This window comes from Eulemur rufifrons, chromosome 16 (genome assembly GCF_041146395.1).
Source record: "Eulemur rufifrons isolate Redbay chromosome 16, OSU_ERuf_1, whole genome shotgun sequence".
Classification (NCBI taxonomy): Eukaryota; Metazoa; Chordata; class Mammalia; order Primates; family Lemuridae; genus Eulemur; species Eulemur rufifrons.
In genome coordinates, this window is record NC_090998.1 from 29,945,482 (window position 1) to 29,963,794 (window position 18,313).

Consider the following 18,313-nt stretch of genomic DNA (forward strand, 5'->3'; position numbering starts at 1 on the left):
TCTTATTTTCAGAGAGGTCAAAATAATATGCCCTATATATCACTGAAAGCTTCAAATACTCATCTAATAGAATTCACTCTCTTCTTAACTTCTATGCTACTTTGGAATGCAGTATTTCATATGAATGATTTTCCCAGTTGATCACCATTGATCTTGTTCTTGTTCTCATGGATGCCTTTTCAAAGAAAAAGATATTTTCCTTGGTTGAACAAAGACAGGTCCTAACATAACCCAGTGTATGTTTCTTAACTGGAGATTTTGATGTAAAGTTCTCAGCACAGTATCACGATAGCTTGATAGAGACTGTTTCTACTGCACATCTTTTTCCTCACTTTCTTGGAGGTAAATTAGAAGAAAATAACTTTCATCTGGACTCACGCTAACAGTAATATTATGATTTTACCATGGTCCAGTGCACTAGAATAAATACCTTCTCTACTTACCTTGCTACATGATTAATTACAGGAGCAAAGTTGGTTGGCCCATACAGTTGTACAGATTTCAGACTCCTATAGTAAGCTTCCATGACCCCCTCAATGCCATCACAGTAGGGGTTTTGAGGGTTTCCATTCTGTAGAAAGTAACAGGCAAACAAACAAAACAGTAAAATATTAATAGTCTCCGTGAAGATCAATTGAAAAAAAAGAAAATAATACATGTGGGCACAGAGTTTTTATAACATGCATTTGTAGATTTATAATAACAAAACAATAATTATACATTAAGTGAACAACAGATTATAACATATGCAGATTGCAATATAATGACATATGATATAAAGTACAATCATTAAAAATGCATACTCTTCAAAAAAAGTGCAGGAGAAAATTCTGAATAATCTTAAGAGAAGCTGAACACTAGAACATTCTGAAATTAAAAGTGTCTTAATTTTACACAGGTTTGTTTACATGTAGAGATGAACATATAAAAATCCTGAAAAGAAAAAAGCCAAAATAATAATAGTGGCTACCTCCAGGTAGCCAGAGAACTAGTGATATTTCTTTCATTCTTTAACCTATTCTGTATTTTTCTAATCTTTCTCCAATGAGCATAAATTAAAATCAGAAAAAAATAAATGCTGCTGCTTTCAATTCAAACAGTGTTACCTGATGTAAGAGAAAATGTAAACTATCTGCCACATGCATATTTTCAGGCCACAGTTGATAATCCCAAATAGAGAAGGGGTCAAAGGGAATAGAATTTGGTGTGGGAAAAACCAAGACAAGATAAAAGGAAAAGAATCAACGAAACATATCCATATTGTTCAAGGGAAATGGAGCTTGGTATTAAGAAGCTCTTATTCTGGGGATAGCACAAGGAAAGGCATCTTTAACCTGGACACCTAGGCCAGCTTTTTCATACATTAAATGCTCTGTCATTATTAGGTTTAATTCTCCTAGTCCAGATTCCCCTAACAAGTAACACAAATAAGACAGTGTGTTCATTATCTATTGCTATGTAACAAATGACCCCAACACTTCTTACCCTTTTGTATAGTGGTTTAGAACAATGAATATTTATTATCTCACACATTTTGGGGATGTCAAGAATCCAGAAGCAGCTTAGCCAGGTGTTTCCTGAGCAGGATCTCTCATGAGGTTGCAGCCAAGATGCTGACCTGGGCTGCAGTCACGTGAAAGCCTGACAGTGACTAGAGGATCTGTAAGTAACAAAGCTCACTTATATGGCTATTGGCAGGAGGCTAAATGGACTCACCATAGGCTGCTTGAGTGTTCTCAACAACATGGCAGCTAACTTCTTCCAGAATGAGTGATTCCAGAGAGAAAATAAGGACAAATTCTGCATGCCTTTTATGAGCTGGTCTCAGAAGTTACATACCATTACTCCTACTTTAATGTACTTGCTAGAAATCAGTCACTAAGTCTAGCCCATACTTGAGAAAAAGGGAATTAGGCTCCACCTTCTGGAAGGGGGAGTATCAAAAATTTTGTAGGTATACTTTAAAACACTAGTGACAGTAACTAAATTTAAACATAGTTAGCAATAATTTTAGCAGGTATGTTTTTACCTGAACAATCACAAGTAACTGGTAATTTATAATTAAAATTTGTTGAATTGTATATACCAAGTTTTATACTAAAATATTTACATATATAATTTTTATAACAATGCTAAAAATGAAGGTAAAGTACTGTCATTGTTCCCACTTCACAGATAAAGAAACTGAGGCACTGAGAGCTTAGATACTGTCCCTGAGGTCACAGAACACAAGTAGGAGAGCCAAGATTTTCAGTTTAGCTCCAGAGCCCAGTCTGTGAACCACCACTATGCCACCAAATTATAAAGTATGCTAAGCATTTAGCAAGGCTAGGGTTCTTAGGAAATCAGGCCAGATGTTACCAATGACTTCAATTTTGTCATTTGTGAGAGAGGGATTTATACCCATTTTTCCCCTTTAATTTTGTCTTTTCTTCATTTTTATTAATTAACTCTCATGTCAATTTTTGAAAACATAAAAATAATAAAAGATCTCTTTACATTATAAAATTGCTTATATGAATTGACAAATTAAAATGTAAAATAAAAGTTTAATATTTAGCACAAAGCAGTTAATGGTAGATTTTGATGTTAATCTGAGCTGACCTATTTAACCTTCCTTTAAATAAGATTTTATGGTGCTCTTTTCCCTTGATAAGGTATGAAGCTAATTAAAATTAAAACTCATTACTGATTTTGGGCATATAAAAATGTATTATATACCTGCCTTAAGGGAACAATTACAAACTAGAATAGTCCTGAGCTACTTTTCTTTTCTTTTTTTTTTTAACATTTTGACTGAAGGTTTATATTTCTATGAAACTATATATTGCCTCTATTCATCTGGAATTGACATTTCAAGGTCGCCATTGTTCTCTCCTTTGGTAGTGGAAAGATAATCGTTGGCTGTTCTATTCATCCTTATGGAATATCTAAAGCACTGATTTCTGAATTAGTCCTAATACCATAATAGTTTGCTCCAAGGTTTCCACATATGCCTTGGATGATAAGAATACTACATTAAAGTATGTCTTCTTTTTAATATATGCTCTGCATTAAGTCAGGATTATTTTAAATATTTTATAGCTAGTAAAATGAGATTTTCCCCTTAATGACAAAGTTGTAATGAGTTATAAAAAGATTTTTTAAGCCCATTTAAAAAACTCTTTTCTTGAAATAATTATACAGGGAATCAGTTTTTGCTTGTTAAAACAAATCAGAATGAGTGTATGCGTGGCTCTGGCACAAAAGTAAAACACAGGATGTTTTTTAAAATAAGTGCATTTAATTTTGTTGTTTATTTAGAGGGCAATGGATGCCCTGTTTTGCATTTCCCTTTTAATTAACAACCTTTTCCATTTATAAAATAATAAATGTTAACTTGTAGAACACGTAGAAAAGTATACAGAATTGCATTCAAAATGAGCAGTAATCCCACCAGGCAGACTTAAGTGGGCAGGGGCGTCCAGCTCTCACTCATTTTTCCTCTCGTTTAGCTCCCTTAAGGGTTGTACTGGTGATTTGGATTCAGCTCCATTCAAGAAGCCTATAGCCTCTGTTGCTGCCTCCAGCCTGTAACACTTGTCAGCAGGGCTAACAAGCTGACAAAATACTGAAGAGAAGCTCTTAGGGGCTGTTTCTAGACTCTGCTTATGGAGGGGAAAAACTGAGAGAATTCTTCCTTTTAATGCAATACACAAACATCTATTGAGCTTCTATTTTATACATACTACTGCGTTAAAGACTCTTGGTTATTAAAGTGTTAGTGTCTATTTGGAAGGATAGATAGACACATACATATTCAATTGCATAGATGTGTATAAATGCCAAAACAAGTGAAAAGGACGCAAGTGCTTTTAGCTATTTAGTAAGAGAAATCACTTGGATAGGTGCAGCATCTCTCTACTCATCAATGCAGAAGACATTCTTTTAAGGGCCACTGGCCACAGCTTATTAGAAATACCTCTTCTAAAGCTTTACACGATTGCATTTTCAGTTATGACCATGAAAAGAGTCATCAAGAATTATAACCAAAGGAGAGAGCAACGACTCATTCTCTTCACAACCAAAAGTCCTAAAATGGCAATACTAGGAAATTCTTCCTTTCCTTTCCCATTCCCTTTTCTTTTCCCATGGTATCTTATACATAGCGCGCATGAAAGGCCGGGGTCTATCTGAAACCCTTCAACTGAGCAAACGTCAATTTCAAAAGCTGTGCTAGCCAAATCTCATCCACTAGGAATTGTTTAATTTTGTTAAAGGCCTCCCTTGCTATCCAAAAAATGTATTTGAATTTGGTGAAATAAATGGGTTAATGGCAGTGAATATATATCACAAATTTGTACTATGGAAATAACGTTAACACCAGGTAGTTCAGGAAAGGCCAGATTGACATGGGACTGAAGTTTTTGTATTTGCCATTTTCAGCACCTATAGATTATATTAACAAATTGCAGCAATTTAAGATGAGCTTAACACAGAAAAGTAGAAATCAAATCAAATACTATTTCATTGAAGACCTACTTAACCCTTATCTGTCTTATGTATCCAAGAAAATAAAAATGTTTTGGAAAAAAGCTAAACAATTTGTGAGACAGACTATTTTACATAGAGTTAAAAGAGTATAATCTCTATCCTATAAATGTTTGAATTGGGTTTGAAGAACAGATTAAGGTGAAAATAACAAAAAATTCTTCTTTACCAGTAGATATAGGTTTGGTTACACTAAATGAATGTGGAGTAGGAAAAGCAGAAAAGGAGAAAAGCAGAAGGGGAGAGAAAAGAAAAAATTACACACAAGTGTGAGAAGAAATGGATGGAAGGCAAATTAATAAACTTCATTTAGTTTAACACAATTATTCTTTTTCTTAGGCCTTAAAATAGCTCATGACCTTTTTCCTGAGGCACTTAAGCCTTAGGATCACATGAGTGATTTTCATGGTCTTACAAGTTTCTGGGAGATTTTAATTCTCTGAGACACAACAAAATCCCAACAGATACTCATTTTTCTATGACACTGGGAGTGTGGCATGTGGGCTACTTCGTGGAAGAAAGAATTAAACCCTCCGGCGACCTTTCCTGAAATTATATGGGCAGTGGAATAGAAAAGTAAGAATAAGTATAGAAATAAAAATATAAAACTACTGCTCTTAAAATATATTTGAGAAAGATGAAATCTAATCATATAAAAGCTTCTGCAAGTACATATATCACGGTGTTTATAAAGCCTGTGTCTGGCAGGTAAGATTATGAGCACTTTTAGATGTGGTTAGTTGTGGTTAAGAGCAGCATTCTAAAACAAGACTGACTGGGGTTCAAATCCTCTCCTGGTCAACTTGGGAGCCTCTGAGTTGAGTTATGCAACTCCTGGGTGCATTCTTCTCACTGTAGTCAACGTGAGCGGCAGTTCCTGCAGTGGTGCAATATGTCAGCATGATATATTAATATCTACCACATCAGAATTTTATGAAGATTATATGAGGTAATGAGCATACAGTATGTAACTCAATACTCAGTAATAACTGAATATCAAATCAAATACTATTTCACTGAAAACCTACTTAATCCCTGTCTCTTATTTATGCAAGAAAACAAAACTGCTTTGAAAAATATTAAAGGAATATAATCATTAGGTAATACTAAAGTTGAAGCATTATCATCTTCATCAACATAATCATTGTTATTTTCATAACGAACTTGGGAGACTATTTTTCATAGATTTAAAGAGGTCTGATCTCGGTCTTAGTCTGTTTTGCACTGGTATAACAGAATACCTGAGACTGGGTAATTCATAAACAATATAAATTTATTTCTCACAGTTTTAGAGGCTGGGAAGTCCAAGATCAAGGTGCCAGCAGGTTCTGTTGTCTGATGAGGGCTGTGTCCTCTGGAGGGGAGAATGCTGTGTCCTCACATGGCAGAAGGCAGAGGACAAGCTAAGTGAAGCCTATTTTACAAGGGCCTTAATCCCATTCATGAGGGAGGAGCCCTCACCGACTAAATACCTCTTAAAGGTCCCACCTCGTAATACTATTCCCTTGGCAACACCCGAATTTTGGAGAAGATACATTCAAACCCACAATAACTTCTATCCTATAAGAATTTTAATTGGGCTCAAAGAACAGATTAAGGTGCAAATAATGAAAAATCCTTCCTTACAGTACAGGTTGAGTATTCCTTATGTGAAAAGCTTAAGACCAGAAGTGTTTTGGATTTCAATTTTGTTTGGATTTTGGGATATTTACATTATTATCAGTTAAGCATCCCAAACCTGAAAATCCGAAATTCAAAATGCTCCAATGAGCATTTCCTTTGAGCATCTTGTCCACACTCAAAAAGTTTTGGATTTTGGAGCACTTTGAATTTTCTGACTCGGAATGCTCAACCTGTATATACTTGTATAAGTTTGGTTACAAGGAATGAATGCGGAGGCAGGAAAAGCAGAAAATGAGAGAATCAGAGGGAAAAAGGAAAAAAAATCATACACAGTGTGAGAAGAAACATATGACACAAAAAATAAGCTTCATTTAATTTAACACAATTATTCCCTTTCATAGGCTTTAAAAACAGATAATAGATTAAGGATGGCCACACAATCTTTGATACTCCTGCCAGTAAGAGGTGAAAGTTAATTCCTCTACCTTGAGCCTGGGCTGCCTTAGTAACATAACATTCTGGGACTTCTAAAGCTATGAGACAGAGCCTTGGAGTTTCTGCCCCAGACTCTTGGAATACTCACCTTGGGAAAGCTGACTGCTGTGTAAGAAATCTGAGTATCATGAGACCACCATACTACGATGAAGCCCACAATAACCACAGAGACAGGCAATCTCTATAAAGAGGGAAGGATGTCCAGGCAACCTCAGCTACTTCAGCCACGCCAGCTCAGGCCCCACACATGAACGTGAGCCAAGAAGCCATCTCAGGGGCCATATTAGTCCCAGAAGACACGGCATGGAGAAGATCTGAGGAATCCAGGTAACAGCCAGAATTGAAGCCCCAAAATACGGTGCTAGTCACCAATTCCAGGCATCCCCAGCCATTCAAGCCATCCCAGCTGAAGCTCCAGATGCTGCAAAGAAAAAATGCACTAGCCCCCATTATATCCTGCTTGAATTCCTGATCCATAAATCATAAGTATAATGGAACAAAGTTGTTCTATATGTCTAATTTTTAGGGAGGTCTGTTGCACAGCAGTACATAACCAGAATAAACCCCCACCCCCTCCTTTATAAATCAGATGCACTTTAAGTAGTTTTATGGCTAAGCTATTTAGCTGTCCTTTTTTCCATTAAAATCACATTTCTAAGTCACTTACCAAAATTGAGCTACAGTCACAAAAGCTTGCTACAAGAATGACTAAAGAATAAGCACCAAACCAATATTAAAAGGCCTAATATACTACTTTTTTTCAAAATATCAAATTAGTTTGATATATTCTTACCAAAGCAAATTCATGAGATATCCTTCCATCTGGAGGCAGTTTCGCACCAAAACCTAGAGCTGGAAACATCTTATCACTGTCATAATCTTGAACGATTTCTCCCACTGCTTTCAGTGCCATGCCATAGGCGTTCAGCTGGTAAGGATTCATGTAGTGGAGAGAAGTGGGCTGAGCGGGGTTGCCTGATGACAGAAAATATATTCACACATACAGAGACTGGGCTAAAGATATTTTTTTAACAACATTTTTCTTGATGTCTATTTCAGAATAAAATATTCAAAATTATGTTTTTCTGCCTATACCCATAGTGTGTCAAATACTTTTTGGATGGATATTAACATATAAATATTTATCATATTATATCAGACATATAGAAAGTTTCCCTAAGATATGCCAATGCATATGCAGAATTTTTCAGAAATGATTGCTTATTGTTGACGCCACAGGTTATTTTTGAGATCAGTTCTAGAAGTATAGAAGTACTTTTGTTAATCTTATTTTCTTTATCATCTTTATTTTTTAAAAAAATCATGTGCCTTTAGCGTAAGCCTCTGGGGAGATGACTGAACTGATTTAATGGACTTCAATAATTATAAGTCCTTCCTAAAGTTGTATCACAAATATAAATTGAATATTTGAAAAATACTCCCTTTTATCACTTTAAAAAAAGGGCAGCATAGTGATTTTCAAGCTCAAGCTGATTAAATAACTAGATCTGACAAATTATTCAGAACTTTCTCACTAGACATTAAGCTAGGAGCCTAAGTTCCAGAGTCAAGTCTTGCCGTTGCAGAATAGCATATGCAAAATAAATCCTTCCACAGTGTTTACTGAAAGGACAAAATGAGATTTGGTATTTGAAAGTGATTAAAAATAATAAAGCATCATAGAATTATAAGTTTAACCAGTGCAATTATTATTGTCTGGGTCATGCACAAGGTTCTGAATTTCCAAAACGCTCATACTGATAGGATGTTGCATTTGAAAAAAGATGAAATTGAGAGAAAATGTGATATATGTGCTACCACTCAAACGCATTGAGATTCACATCCAGTTGCCCTAATTACCAGCACAAGGCAGCCTGAAAGTTCATTTAGTTTCTTAAGTGAAAATGGAAAGTTAAATGAGACCTGTAATAGCACATAAAGTTCAATTCTACACCAAAGCATTGCCTGAAAAAGGAAAGCCTCAGGGCATAGTTTTTCTGATAAGAAAAAAAAAAATAATAAACACTTGGGATCCAGAGAGAAAGAAAATAAAGGAAATCTCCCTTCAGTTTATTACACATACACATATAATTATACATAGAATATTTTTGTCCTAAAAATAATTCATTGCACAAATGCTTTTATATTTCCAAAGGGTTAGCAGCATTCAAGGGCTGCTTTCACATGACAAAATCTCTAAAAAAGTGTCTTCTGACCAAAATGGCCTTAACGCTCCCCTCAACTTGGCTAAATTTTAGAAAGGTTTTTTTTTTTTTCCCCTGACCATAAACCATCGGCTACTCTTTTTTTTAGAGCATTTACTTTAGAAAACTGGCAACTGGAAATTCTTTCTCTGCCTCTTTGAGATGGAAATCTTTTACAACTAAGCAATACCCTTTCTCAAGGACCTAGGAGCAACCCCTTTGAAATATAATCATTAAGAAAGACAGCATTTATTGATGGGGAAAAGAAGCCCTATTCAATAAATGGTGCTGAGAAACTTGGATAGCCACATGCAGAAGATAAAGCAGGATTCATTTCTCTCACCACTCATAAAAATTAATTCAAGATAGATAAAAGACTTAAACATAAACATAGAACCATAAGAATTCTAGAAGAAAATGTTGGGAAAACTCTTCTAGATACCAGCCTAGGCAAAGAATTTATGAAAAAGATCCCAATGACAATCACAGCAACAACAAAAATAAATAAATTGGACTTGATTAAATTGAAAAGCTTCTGCACAGCTAAGGAAATAATCAACAGAGCAAACAGACACCCTACAGAATGCAAGAAAATATTTGCATGCTATACATCAGACAATGGGCTAATAACCAGAATCTACAAAGAACTCAAGCAAATTGGCAAGAAAAAAATAAACAACCCCATTAGAAAGTAGGCAAAAGACATGAACAGAAGCTTTTCAAAAGAAGACAAATGGCCAATAAACATATGAAAAAATGCTCAATGTCACTGATCATCAGGGAAATGCAAATTAAAACCATAATGAAATATCACCTTACCCCAGTTAGAATGGCTTTTATTAAAAAGTCCAAAAACAATAGATGTTGGCATGGATGCAGACAGAAAGGAACGCTTATACACTTTCGGCAAGAATGCACATTAGTACAACTTCTAAGGAAAACAGTATGGAGATTCCTCAAAGAACTAAAAGATGACCTACCATTCCATCCAGCAATCCCACTACAGGGTATTTAACCCAAAGGAAAAGAAGCCATTTTATCAAAGAGGCACCTGCACTCACATGTTTATTGCAGCACAATTCACAATTGTAAAGATGTGGAATCAACCCAAGTGCACATCAATTCATGAGTGATTTAACAAAATGTGGTATATGTATACCATGGAATACGACTCTGCCATAAAAAGGGATGACTTAATGCCTTTTTCAACAATTTGGACGGAACTGGGGACGATTATCCTAAGTGAAGTATCTAAAGAATGGAAAAACATACACCACATGTACTCGCTATTAAATTGGAACTATCCAAGGAGCACACACGTGTACAGAGGGAGGTAAAACAGTGGAAATCAAGCAGGGAGTATTGGGGGGAGGGGATGGTGAAAACTTATTTAACGTGTACCGTGAACACTCTCTGGGTGATGGACACACTTATAGCCCTGACTCAAGCATCACAAAAGCGATCCATGTAACCAAAAAAATTTGTACCCTTGTAATATTTTGAAATAAAAAAAGGAAATGTTCAAGTAATATTAACCTAAAGGTAATGTCATCAATTTTGTCCTGACAGATGGCATTGGGTAGTTAGTATTCAAGTGTTACTACATAAATAAAATTGATTTATGATAACTGAGGAAAAAAGAAAAAGGAAAAAGAAAAAAAAAAAAAAAAAAGAAAGAAAGTCACCAGTCTTATCTCCCAATCTTTGTGAGAATGTAGGGTCCTAACTTCAATACATGCCAATTAGCAAACAGATGGCCTAATCACACAGACAAACCTCCTTGCTAATACCCTCCAGTACTTTTCCCTAGCTCACTGCAGCACTTACAGACCCTCCAGCCTTTTGTTTTGAAGCAGCCAGTTCAATTTTTGTACTCTGCCATAGTAGCCTTAACACCTATTGCAATAGTCCTTCCTGGCCTTTTTAATTGATTCAGTGCAATTTTTCTTTGATACTTCCTTCTAAAGTAGAAACTTGGCTACTTAATCAAAAGCCAGTGAGTGATAAGAAATACCATTAAATTTGGTATTTTATGGACTAAATGGTTAACTCAACTCTCAACTATAAGAGTTGTTACCCAATAGTACCAATATGGCAAATAATTCTATTTTATACAGAAACCATAACTTTAAAAGATCATTGATACCCTCACATGTCTAACTGTCTTAACCTATCACACAGAGCAGGGCCCTACTGTTCCCCTCCAAAGACGTTGCCTATCTCTTTCCAGCATCTTCATTCGCACCAGTCTTGTCACTGTACTACTAGTGATACTTTCCCTCTCATCTCTACTTGTCAAGTTGCCATCCAGTCCTGACATTCTTTTCCTCTAGCTTATGTCTCAAATACATCAGACAACCTTCCTTGTTTATTCCAGCCTTCATGGTCTTTTCTCTCATACCCTTATGGCTCTTGTGTTCTGTGTCACAAAATTTGGCAATTTAAGAAACTGCCAAATTGACTGTCAACTCTTTGAATCTGGGACCATGTTTATATTTCCTCTGTATCTGCAACAATGCTTATGAAGAATGAACCTGTAGTAGGTTGATAATATTGGGGCTCAATTAATAGCAATGATGATTATAATAACATGGAATCTAACAATTACTTTATATCTCAATCCTTTCAAAAAAGTTATGACATGACTACTTTTACTATAACCATTTTTTCAGAATAAATAACTTGCTCAAATTCACACAGTAATAATTGGTAAAATTAGAATATGAATCTAGGCCATCTGATTCCATAGCCCTTACTCTTAGCTATAACTCTTTAATGATTTTATAATGTTTTAAACCCAGAATATTATCAAATTTATATCTGATTTTGTTTCAGAGTTGCACTATGTCATTGTAAGAAAATCACACTTGAGTAGATTATTTTAACAGCTTATTGAGACATAATTCACATGCTTACAAATCAACTATTTAAAATATATAATTCAATGATTTATAGAATATTCACAGATATGTGCAATCATCACTATAATCAACTGTAGAACATTTTCATCATCACCTTAAAAAGAAACTCTACTCATTAGCTATCTCTGCAGCCCTAAACAATGAGTAATCTACTTTCTATTGATTTGCCTATTCTGGACATTTCATATAAATAGAATCACATAATACGTGGTCTTTTGTGACTAGCTTCTTTCACTGATCAAAATGATTTCGAGGTTCATCCATGTTGTAGCATGTATCAGTACCTCACTCCTGTTTATGCAGAGTAGTATTTCATTGTGTACGTATACCACACTTTGTTCACCTATTTATCATTTGATAGACATTTGAGTTGTTTCCATATTTGGGCTATCATGCTGTTACGAACATTCATTACAAATTTTTGTGTTGACATATGTTTTCGTTTCTCCTGGGTATATATCTAGGAGTGGAATTGTTGGGTCATATGGTAACTCTATGTTTCACAATTCTAGGAACTGCAAAGTGTTCTCCAAAGTGGCTTTACCATTTTACATTCCCACCCCCAATGTTATGAGGGTGCTGATTTCTTTACATCCTCACCAACACTTGTTATCTGACTATTTGATTATAGCCATCCTAGTGGGTGTGAAATGGTATCTCATTATAGATTTGATTTGCATTTCATGATGCCTAAGTATGCCAAGAATCTTTTCTTGTGCTTACTGGCCATTTGTATTCCTTCTTTGGAGAAATGTCTATTTAGATTCCTCACCCATTTTAAAAATTGGATTATTTTTCTTTTTTATTGAATTATAAGAGTTCTTTGTATATTCTAGATATAAGTCCCTCATAAGATGTATGATTTGTAAATATTTCCCCAATTCTGGGGGATGTCTTTTCATTTTCTTGATAGTGTCCATGGAAACATAAAAGGTTTTAATTTTGATAAAGTTCAATTTATCTATTTTTCCTTTTGTTGCCCATGCTTTTGGTGTCATATTTAAGAATCAACTGCCAAATCTAAGGTCATGAAGATGCATCCATATGTTTTCTTCTAAGCGTTTTACAGTTTTAACTCTTAGACTTAGGTCTTTGATCCGTTTTAAGTTAATTTTTGTATATGATGTGAGATAAGAATCTAATTTTATTCTTTTGCATGTGGCTACCCAGTTGTCCCAGCACCACTTATAGAGAAGATGTCTTCTCCCCATTTAATTGTTTTGGTACCCTTCTGGAAATCACTTAACCTCAGACCTCAGACACACGCGTTTATTTCTGGAAACCTGATTGAATTTCACTGATTTATATATACATCTTTATGCCAGTACCACACTGTCTTAATTACTGTTGCTTTATAGTAAGTTTGAAAAGTGAGAAATGTGAATCTTCCTACTTTGCTGTTCTTTTTCAAGATTGCTTTGACTCTCCTGGGTCCCTTGCAATTCAATATGAAATACCATAAGAATTTTTCCATTTCTCAAAAAAAGGACATTCAGATTTTGATAAAGATTGCTTTAATTCTGTTGATCATTTGGGGGAATACTGCCATCTTAATAGTTTAAGTCTTCTAATACATGAACATGGCTTGTTTTTCTATGTATTTAGATAATTTCTTTCAATAACTTTTTTCAAAGTATAGTTTTGCACTTATTTTATTAAATTTATTCTTAAGTATATTATTTCTTTTGTTATTATTGCAAATAGAATTGTTTTCTTGGATTCATTTTCAGATTGTTCCTTGTATGTATATAGAAAAAGGATTGATCTTCATATATTGATCTTCTATCCTACAATCTTGTTGAACTCATTTATTAGTTGTAATAAATTTCCAGCACATTCCTTAGGATATTCTATGACAGATGATGTCATCTGCAAATAGAGATAGTTTTACTTCTTCCTTTGTGCCCGTACCCCAATGCCTGGCTAATTTTTTCTATTTTTAGTTGTCTGGCTAATTTTTTTTTTTTTTTCCAGTAGAGACGGAGTCTCTTGCTAAGGCTGGTCTCGAACTCCTGAGCTCAAACAATCCTCCCGCGTCAGCCTCCCAGAGTGCTAGGATTATAGGTGGTATTATTTCTGTGTTATATATTTTATTGAATAAAACGCAAGTAAAAATCATTAACTTGAAGCCATAATGTTGGAGAATAAACTTAATATGTAGTAAAAGGTGAGCTGAATTAGAGTTTGGCCTTCTCATCTGCAGTTCTAACTCTAGAACTAATAAACCAGTATGTATTTATAAGTAAAAATATTTCCTCAATTTGAATTTTCTCATTTGTATAAAAGAAGCGTTTCATTAAATGATCTCTGAGGTACTCTTTTCCCTAAAATTTCCATTATTTTGTGAAATGTAAGTCAATGTGTGATAAATGTGGTTTAAAGGGATTATGATGTAAGAGCCATAGGCACAATAAGCAATTTGAAAAAAAAAATCTAGACAAATACAAACTAGTGCCAACTTCTGGTAAAAGTTACATAATGAGGTTCATGTTCTTATGATACACAATAACTGATTTCAAATGGTTTTCTGTTTAAAATAAAGTTGCTTCAAAATAAAATGAAAAGTTTGCAGTTTTTTCATTCTTAAAATGTTTAATATATAAATTATGAATTTTCATACATGGGCAGGGCCATACAATGGGCTTAACTATATTTAAAATTTCTATTCTTATTAAAGACATGAAACAAAATGACAGTATTTCAACATTTAATACATCTGAATGGGACTGTTATGCATTTTTGTTATATTTCTTATAGTCTTTTGCATATCTGAACTATTTCATAATATAAAAAGAAAAAATATGTGAATTGTATATAAAAAGTATATAAATGTAGGAATAAAATATCTAACCCTTATGAAAATAAAAATTTATTCTTCATCTAATTGCTGATAATTTTCATCAGGGGATATTCCTACTTACCGTTTGATGCTGTAAAATCAATAGCCACTGTGAAGTTGATTTGTGTTCTACAATATAAGTAAACAAGAATCAATAATTAAATATCCTCATTAAAAAGTTTGTTTTCTATTTGCACTATATTTTCAATATTACTGATATTCTTAAATGGTAATTATGAGCAAATATGTTATTCACATTGGATAGCATCATATACGCAGTTTTACAAGGTAATAATTTGGAAAAAATATAATCTATAGTCATACAATGATAAAACAAAAATTAAAGTCCTGGGAATAAAGTTACATATTTTGGAGTACAGAAACTGAGTGGCTCATAATGAAGAAGTCAAACTGCAAAAAATTATTTGCCAGCCTCAAATGCCAGAATTTATTATTAATTTGTCTGTTTCCAAAACCATTCTGTAGTTATCACAAAATTATTATGCCCTTAAAAGTGTAGCATAGTTAACATCATCTCTAATAATGTCATTCCTTAAACTAATTCTTTTGACAATCCTGAAAACACAAGATTTTCTTCTGTTTTCTTCAGAGATGAAGTATTTCAGATAAAGCTCTATTCATTGCTCACAGCATTTCTCTGTGTGTGTGTATTTATAGATATAGATAAATGCAAATATACCAAGATTGATGAAATATGTTACAAGATGCTCCTCAACTAGCAATGGGGTTATGTCCTGGTAAGCTCATTGTCAGTTGAAAATATTGTAAGTTAAAAGTTCATTTAATACACCTAACCTACCTAACACCATAGCTTAGCCTAGCCTACCTTAAACGTGCTCAGAACACTTACATTAGCCTACAATTAGGCAAAGTTATCTGACAGCACGGTACCCTGTAGAGCATCAGTTGTTTACCCTTGTGATTGTGTGGCGGACTGGGAGCTGCTGCCCGCTGCCACTGCCCAGCCTAGGGAGAGAGTAACGTACCACTTTCTGCTAAATGTGTATTGCTTTTGCATCATTATAAAGTAAAAAATCACAAGTGGAACCATGTAAGTCAGGGACCGTCTGTATACACATTTTAAATTTTCAGCACATGGTAGTTACCCAAAATTAGTCTACTGGGGTTTTTTTGTGTGTGTTTTTGTTTTATCTGATGGAAACTAAAGAGGTAGCATTCACATAAGAAATTCATTTTTAGGGGTATATCTATGACTTTTTCTATATGTAACTCCACCTCTTTCTTACCAAAGAAGACATAAAAACACAAATAAATGGCAACTATATGATTACTGCATTAACCTGGAATCACATCTAATTTAAAAAATAAATTTTAATTAAAGAGTTAATCATTTGAAAATGTGAGTACTTTGACTATGTTTCAGCAACAAATTACTTTTGACACACTGCAAAATTGATTTAACACTCCCCAGTTTGGAAATGTGGGATAAATGTCCATGCTAATGATGAGATTTAAACAAAGCAATCTGACTCTGGGTACTACAGCATAAGGTCCCTTGTGATTCTCTTAGTAAAAAGTATAGTAGTATTTTCTTCTTTCTCCAAAAATTCAGCCTGAAAAGACCTAAATACAATTCAGGAATTGAATCAAATTCACACATTTTTTTCTAAGGAATGAACAGTCTTTTGTGCTTTCATTTAACAACAACTAGTATAGATTCCCTTTATAGCTATATGATAATTTTTTTCTCAGAGTAGAAATCAGGTTTATAGGTTAAGAATATAGGCTAATTTGAAGCATAACATTAACCAGCATGAACCAAAATGAGTACAAACTTTTAGAAAAGGAATGCAGCAAGACATTTGGGAGAACATTTTCAGATAATAAATCCCTTTGTGGGACTGAAAAGAACAGTCACCATCAGCACATTGCTTTGTCACTCTGTGCCAGGGAAAGAAGGAACGATAATACATGCTAGTATGGATATAAGGAAGGGTATGGCTGTTGAGTCTGAAAGAACTGGGTTTGAGTCCCAGCAACCCAGTTGGCGACCTTAGCCAAATTTCAGAACTCTTGGAGGGCAAATGCCTGGCATATAGTAATAAAATAACTGAAAGAAAACTACATAAAATATTATATATGTATTATATTTTATACACACAATATACATATTATATATCAAAATATATGAACATTGTATATGTATATATGTACTTATGTGTATAATGCACATTATATATGCATATATCACATATATGTATAATGTGTGATTACATAGCTTATATTAACTCACCTCACCATAATTTTAGGAAGAAGATACTATTATTCTCCTTTTATAGACAAGAAAACCTATGCTCACCAAACTTAGTAACTTTTCACACCAGTTAAATGCTGATGCCAGCATTGAAATTTGAATTCACACCCAACTTCAAAGGCCACATTTATGGCCTCTATTTTACTCTGTTTGTCCAATTAAATATTTGCACACCACCTGGCTATAACAGGAACACCATAAAGGATATTATGTTGCAAAGCTAGAAAAGAAACTACACAGATATTCTTAATGATAAAGATGTTGGGTATAATCTCATGCTTGGGCAAATTTTTCCTTCTATCAAGTATGTTATCAAATTCATAAATCACAAAATCATCTGCATATATGACTTTTATGTTATTTTATTCAAATGATACCTCATAAGGAATGAAAAATAGCTCTGAGCTTTAAGCACATATGTTTTTGCATATTATAAAGATCAATTTAGAAGTCTAGTCTTTGGTTCAATCTCGTTCAGGTTATAGGGGTAGACACCTTGTCTTGATTCAACTCTCTCTTATAACAGTGTCTGCACAATACTTTGCACATATTGGAACCTCACTGTATTGACTGGGTGAATAAATGCATTCATTTTATGATTGTTTCTAACTTGTTCTCCAGGGTAGCACAGGATGTGTGGCATAACCACCAACTTCTCAGAAGTATTAGTTTCAGATAAAAAACTTCAGTAGTGATAGATACAAAGGTCCTCTCAAAGCCAAAGTTCTGTCTAGCAAAGCTACAAAAAAAAAGTTATGGCTATTAACTAAAACACTATATTGTACCACAAGAATGAAAAAAGAGAGAGCAGATATTTAGAATTAAACTAACTTACTAAAACTCTATACAGCTACACTAAATTACAAAACCAAGTAGACTATGTACAAAAAATTAATGAGTTTTGAAAAAGGAGGGAGGAGATAGAGAGAAGACAAGAAAGAAAAAGGAAGGAAGGAAGGTAGGAAGGAAGGCAGGCAGGCAAGCAGGCAGGACCAAAGAGCACTGTTGAAACCCAGACACTCTAAGTATATAAAAGACTGATGCATTCATTTAACACTAGATGATAAACAAGACCATTTTGTAATCATAGTGCAACAGACACACTCAAGAAGTAAAGCAGAAACCCTGATGCACATTGCATGGCTGACTGATTATAAGATTTGATTAATTCTTTGTCTCCTGCATATCAGAAAGAATCTTTCTCCTTTATTGCTTTGAATCAGCAGCAGTATTCAGATGAGAAGGAAAATGTTATGGCTCACTACATAAAGCATCTCATGGTCATGATGGCCCCTTAGGGTACTATCATACTATTGAGATTGTCCTATTTATAAAGCTACAGTTTAACAATTATTTATCGAGCATCTTCCAATTGCCAAGCACTGGGCTATATAATGAAGAGAAA

At 34.2% G+C, this 18,313-nt stretch overlaps 1 protein-coding gene across 4 annotated transcripts in view; it reads right to left on the bottom strand.

Moving 5' to 3' along the window:
- The window catches only part of CPNE8 (copine 8), a 228,374-nt gene that overhangs the window by 55,135 nt on the left and 154,926 nt on the right, over positions 1-18,313 (bottom strand). For all 4 annotated transcript variants that reach the window (XM_069489292.1, XM_069489289.1, XM_069489290.1 and 1 more), the window contains 3 exons: positions 14,695-14,741; positions 7,442-7,623; positions 444-571 (listed from right to left, as the gene is read on the bottom strand). In XM_069489292.1, coding sequence (XP_069345393.1) covers positions 444-571; positions 7,442-7,623; positions 14,695-14,741 — 357 coding nt within the window. The remainder of the gene's footprint in view (positions 1-443; positions 572-7,441; positions 7,624-14,694; positions 14,742-18,313) is intronic.